Genomic DNA, 6,279 nt, shown 5'->3' on the forward strand with positions numbered 1-6,279 from the left:
TTCGGCGCATTGTCCTCTCTTGCGGCCTATTACCTAATCGGCCAATTGACCTCTACAACTCCATTATCCTTGGCACAATATCCGCTCTTCTTGGCCCGATGCCCGAAACCATGGCCTGAAGCCCTCTGTCGATACATCAACCGATCCTCCAACTCGACATCCAATCTTCTAATATATTTTTCTCCGACCAATATGATTCTTTCTGCTTTAGTTGTCTCTCACTAATCGAAGCTTCCTGCGTCACTAAAATCATAGATTAAATCATAAATACTATCAATTGGTTTTATCATCAAAATATGAGATTCAACAGCCAGCTCGATATTGAGCCTAGAGGGTCACATATATATGGTAGGTGTTGTGACAAGTAGAGGTTCAGATATGATATCTTCGCTGGAGCCCTTATCTTAATGGATATCTAATAAGCCCTCGGACCCTAAGGATGAGATCCAATAAGAGCCAATGAAAGATTATTGGATAGAGATTTACTAATCTAAGAGATAGTTGGATGGAGATTCAATACCCAATAGGGCAGGATCCATTAGGGTTAAGTTTATAGGGGGCCTCTATAAATAGGAGAGAACAAAATGGCTATAGGTTGAGGCATTCTTGGTTGTCACCTCCTATTCTCCTCTCCCCTTCTCCTCCTCAGATAGTAGGTGTAAAGATTTAAACAATGATTTGAGGAGCATCTTTACATCCCATGCCGTGTGGATCATCGCTAGAGAGGAGGACGCTTCACCTCCTTCATCCTCTCCCATAGATCTGCAGGATTTCAAGGATTTATGATCTCCCTAGGTAAAACACTATCACACACATGGTTTTCAGTTTTGCATATTTTTGCTTACCAATCTTCGCATGACGACGAACATCTTTTTGAGAAATTTAGATTTTTTGTTTTCTGTTCTTCTACTTCATATGTGATGTCGCCCCTATATTTTCTTATTGTTTGGAAGTTTCAAATCTATCACAGCTAGTCATCGAGAGTGGCAACCAATCTTACGAGGGCAATTGAGTGTCGATAAAGGATCATTTGCCCTTGGTGTCATGAGAAGAATATCACATGTGTTCTTGCTAAGACAAATCCATTGCTAGAGTCATTCAGATTGAGAGAGAAAGAGTTCTCTAGGAGAATCCGATTAGGGCGAGACTCGAGTAGAAACCATATGGGCCTGATAGCACCATGCCCAATATATGATATTTAGAGTATTAGATGGATGAGGGACTGTAGATTATAAATACATGGTAACTAAGGACAGATAGGTCCAATGGATTGGATTCTCCTGTATCGTTTGAGGACTGCGGTGTAGTGGCTTAGAACGCCCATAATTGATGAGTTGAATGAATTATTATGGAGATAATAATTCACTGAGCCAAAAGGAGATCTAACAAGTATGACTTACAACAAGCTTGATATTGGGCCTAGAGGGTCATACATATATGGTAGGTGTTGCAACGAGTATAGGTTCTGATATGAGATATCCTCTAGAGCTCCTATCATATTGGATATCCATTAAGCCCATGAATTATTGGATCCTATGGATGATATCCAATAAAAGCCAGTGAGAGATTATTTGGTAGAGACCCACTAATCTAAGTAGCATGGGTAGTTGGATGGAGATCCAATATCGAATATGACAGGATCCATTATGGTAAGTTGATAGGGGGCCTCTATAAATATGAGGAAACCAAAGAGCTATGAGCTAGGTTCTTTTTGGCCGCCTCCTCCTATTCTTCTCTCTCCCTCTCCTCATACTATAGCCCCTATTTAGGGTGTGTGGATAACAAGAAGTGGCAGCCCTTTCTTGATTGAGTCATGCACGCGAGGAAGATATTTGGGTAGGGATTTATAAAGCATCTTCGCAGCCCCTGCTATGTGGATCACCATTAGAGAGGAGGACAATTGACCTCTTTCATCATCTCCTATAGATCTGTAAGTTTTCAGGGATATACGATCTCCCTAGGTAACGAACACATCTTTCTTATATGCATGGTTTTTCAATTTTTAGGTTTTTGTCCACCAATCTTTGCATGACGATGAAATCTTATTTTTTGGTAGGAATTCTAGGATTTTATTTTTTGTTCTTCCGCTGCGTATGTGATGTCGTCCTAGATTTCCCAATATATTCTTTAGACAAAATTAAAGTTGTTTCAAGGTGCTTTTCTTCATGATCATGCACTAAAGGGGTTAGTTACTAGTTTATAAAATACTTAATTTCGTAATTTCTTATACACGAAGGATTGTTTCGTGCACTAGTACTTATTTTGGTATTTTAGGGCTAGAAAGAAATTTAGAAACTGATGATATTGGTGGAAGCTCTCTATAAGTTCTCTTTTAAACTCTATATCTCTTAGATGTTTTCTTGAGTGATAAGTTTTTGTTTTCAATTTTGTATTCTTGTTTATTATCCTTTCTGATTTTAAACTTGATGATGAGTTATTTTTTTATTTTATTAAAATATTATCATGAGATCATTCTTTTTCTATCAAAAAAATTTTATTCCAGTAAACAATTATCCTATCAATTTTCTTTCGAAATCTATTCTATATTAACCCGTATCAATAACCTAAATAAAGATGTAAATACTTTTAATTAAATGAAAGGATTTTTTATACTATGAATTGTTATTAGCATTTGAGATTCTGCACTTCCATAAAAAAATTAATTGTTAGCCTAATGGACTAGTCAACTTTTATACAAAGAATAAGGTATGTAATGGTTTTCCAATTAACAAATTAATTTATTTTATTATTTACATTTATACGTTTATCTCATCTTTCATGTGCTAGGTCTTTTTTTTTTAAATCTGTCAAATAATTTTTTAGCCATTTCTTTTTTTTTTCTTAGTGTTCTGATCTCAAAATTGTAGGGTCAACTATCACAGACCGGTTTTCCAAATCCATCTCATATGGTAATTAAAAAAAACACCTCGTCGCTAACAATAGATAGCGACATCCTAATTACTCGATTTGATTGGGATTATTCTAATCCCAAAACTAAACGCAGTGGGTCAAATAAACACAACTACAAATCAAGGAAGGATTTGTTTCTAAGTGTAATTTGGACTGCGGTAATGTAATACGAAGAATAAGATTTGTGGACACTAATTTGGTTTTTTTTTAAAGGGAAACCAAGGGGAGCCCGTACAGCAAACAGAATAATCCTCTTAGACCAAAGTCAACAATTGCCTACGAGAAATCTTCATAGAACACGAAGTGTTTCCTGAAGCATCCACATGAATGTCTCGTTAATCCCATTAAACAAATCTCAATTCTCAGGATATCCCTGCGAAAAAAGTAATAAAGTCCTGAGAAAATTCTCTCTACCTTCCTGGTGGATATTCGTAATAATAACAATAATAAAAGTTAGAAAAATGGAAGTGAGAAGTAGACTAGATGGTAGGTTCACGTCCCGTGGACGCATTCGTTTTCTCGTTTTCCGGTCTCATTTTGCCGTCCTCCCGGCCCTAACCCTAGCCCTAGCCACCGCGTTTTGGATCTCCGGCGAGCTGCGATGGCGGCGGCCCCGAGGGCCGACGGGTCGGAAAACGTGATCGCCACCGCGCGGCACATTGTCAGGAGCCTCGCCACCACCTCCGAGGCCGCCGACGACATGATGCGCATCCTCTCCGCCTTCGATCGCCGCCTCTCCGCGGTTCCCGACCTATTCTCCCCTTCTTTCTGCGCCGCTGGCGAAGATGAAGCCCCTTCCTCCGCTGTCGACGACGAAGCCCCTTTCTCCGCCGTCGACGGGGAGGCCCCCTCCTCGTCCTCCGTCGATGGCGAGCAATCCGAGGTGGATGCTCGCCTCAAGGCCGCCGAGAGGGTTATCTTCCATTGGGATCCCTCCAATCCGGATTCCCTTCTGTGGGACTCCCCCGACACCGCCGCCGAGTACCTCTCCGCCGTCGACGAGGTCCTCGCCCTCACCGCGACCTCCAGAGGCGATCTCCTGGCCTGCGCCGAGGTGACCCTCCAGATCTCCATCAGCCGCCTCGGCGACGAGTTCCGGCACTTGATGATCCAAAATACCGACGTCCTTGACGCCGAAAACCTTCACGACTCCATCCAAAGGCTTTTCCTCTCGTTCCGATCCCCCACGAGTGACGCTGCTGCTGAGGACGTCGAAGGGTCGCTTTTGTCAGAGCAATGCGTTGTGGCACGGGCCACCACAATCGCCCTCTCGGAGACGCAGATCCCCAATTTGATCCGCCCTGAAGCAATTTCCGACCTTAGGCAGATCGCTGATCGGATGATCACGGCTGGGTCCCGAAATGACCTCTGCCGGGTTTATACCAGCGTTCGCTGTAATATCTTGGCCGATTGCCTCACTGTTCTTGGAGCTGACACGGTTAGTAGTAAGGAGGTGCGAAGGATGGAGTGGAAGACTCTTGATAAGAAGATGAAGAACTGGATGCAAGCTTTGAAGCTCGTTGTTGGGGTCATCTCAGCTGAGAGGCAGCTCTGCGAACAAATACTTGCTGGCTCCGATGACCTGAAGGAGGAATGCTTTGATGAGGTTGCAAAGTTCTGCGTCATGCACTTACTAAAATTTGGAGAGGCAATTGCTGAAGGTCAGCGATCGCCAGAGAGGCTCTTTGGCATCCTGGGCATGTATGAGGTTCTAGCGGATGTGCTACCAGACATTGGGGACCTGTTCCTGGGGGATTCTAAGGATTTCATCTGCGAGGAGGTAGAAAGGGTTCTTTTAGGGATGGGGGATGCAGTAAGGGGCACACTTGTGGAGTTTGGGAATGCAATTCAAGGAGAAACTTCGAAGAAGGCATTGCCAGGTGGTGAGATCCATCCTCTCAACCGGTACGTGATGAATTACATCAAATTGCTTGTTGAGTATAGCACCTTGCTCAATCAGCTTCTTGAGGATGGTAGCATAGATGGTCGAGATAGCTCAGAAGGGGGTGAGAGCATGACCCCTGTGGCTCACCGAGTGCTGTTGCTAATGTCATATCTGGAAGTAAATCTGGAGGAGAAATCCAAACTTTATGAGGATGCCGGGATGCAATATGTTTTCTTGATGAACAATGTACTCTATATCGTCCAGAAGGTTAAGGAGTCCGAGCTGATGGTTCTGTTAGGAGATAACTGGGTTCGTAAGCGTCAGGGTCAGATCCGGCAGTATTCTATGCAGTATTTGAGAACTTCATGGACTAAGGTCTTGTCTTTTTTGAAGGATGAGGGATTAGTTGGAAGCTCCCATGGTTTGTCAAAGACGGTCCTCAAAGAAAAATTCAAGAGCTTTAACTTTGCCTTTGAAGAAATATACAAGACTCAATCAGCTTGGAAGGTTCCAGATCCACAGTTGCGAGCTGAGCTGAGGATTTCAATATCAGAAATGATACTTCCAGCCTATCGTGCATTTCTAGCAAGGTTTGGTGGTTATTTAGAGGGTGCATGGCATTCAACAAAGTACATAAAGTACACAGTGGAGGATCTGGAGAAGTGTTTGGCTGATTTCTTCGAGGGGTTGCCTGTGCCATCAAGCCACTTTAGAAGAAAGCTTAGCTTGCCTTAATTGAATTCTGGCCAAAGGGGAGATTTAACTTTTATTGTGACTGTATAACTTCTTCCAACGTAATATTTTCCATTTGAGTTATTTCTTCTTTTTTCTGACAAATTAGTTTGTTTGTTGTGATATGGTATTTAGATGTCTACAAAGTTGTCATGTTGAACACATATAGCTACTGAAGGACTCGTGTATGTACAGTCTCTCTCAAGCGTTAATATTTTGAAATTCTTTTTAGTCTATATTAGCAATATCACTTAGATATGCTGTTGGAATTGTTTAGGTTAACTTATGGCTTGTTCGATAGTGGTATGTCTTATATTGCAAGGAACTATTTAATTACCCAGTATCAAGAACACTTAATGTTTTTATCTTGTCAGAGGGTCTTAGTTAGCTATCTTAAAGAATATCCTGTTTGATGCTTTAGAATCATCATTATCTCTTTGTTCGCTTTATGAATTTGAACATATATTTTTGGCAAGCCAACCTCATGTTACTACTTTCTAAAGCCGTTACTTAGGCCAATGGGAACACTAAATGTAGTTCTTTCATTCCTCTCACGTAAGCTTTGACACCCTCTAGACAGTTTCTTATCATCCACGACGTGGATCAATTGTCATCTTTTAAATATTTAACCCAATGCCTCTTTGTTTAACATCAAAAGAATTTTATCAGCATGTGGTCAAGATGATATTATCCCCTTGAGGGATACTGATTTAGCTGTTTTTGTTGTTTGATTTATTTGCTCGTGTAAGATT

General features: G+C 41.6%; 1 protein-coding gene across 1 annotated transcript; it reads left to right on the top strand.

The window, feature by feature from the left end:
- The first annotated feature begins 3,309 nt into the window (after nt 1-3,309).
- Nucleotides 3,310-5,763, top strand: LOC135623607 (exocyst complex component EXO70A1-like). Its single transcript, XM_065126762.1, has one exon. The coding sequence runs from the start codon at nt 3,512-3,514 to the stop codon at nt 5,528-5,530; it is 2,019 nt and encodes a 672-aa protein (XP_064982834.1). The 5' UTR covers nt 3,310-3,511; the 3' UTR covers nt 5,531-5,763.
- Nucleotides 5,764-6,279: the final 516 nt, after the last annotated feature.

The sequence above is a fragment of the Musa acuminata genome, chromosome BXJ1-3, assembly GCF_036884655.1.
Source record: "Musa acuminata AAA Group cultivar baxijiao chromosome BXJ1-3, Cavendish_Baxijiao_AAA, whole genome shotgun sequence".
In the NCBI taxonomy this organism is placed as follows: Eukaryota; Viridiplantae; Streptophyta; class Magnoliopsida; order Zingiberales; family Musaceae; genus Musa; species Musa acuminata.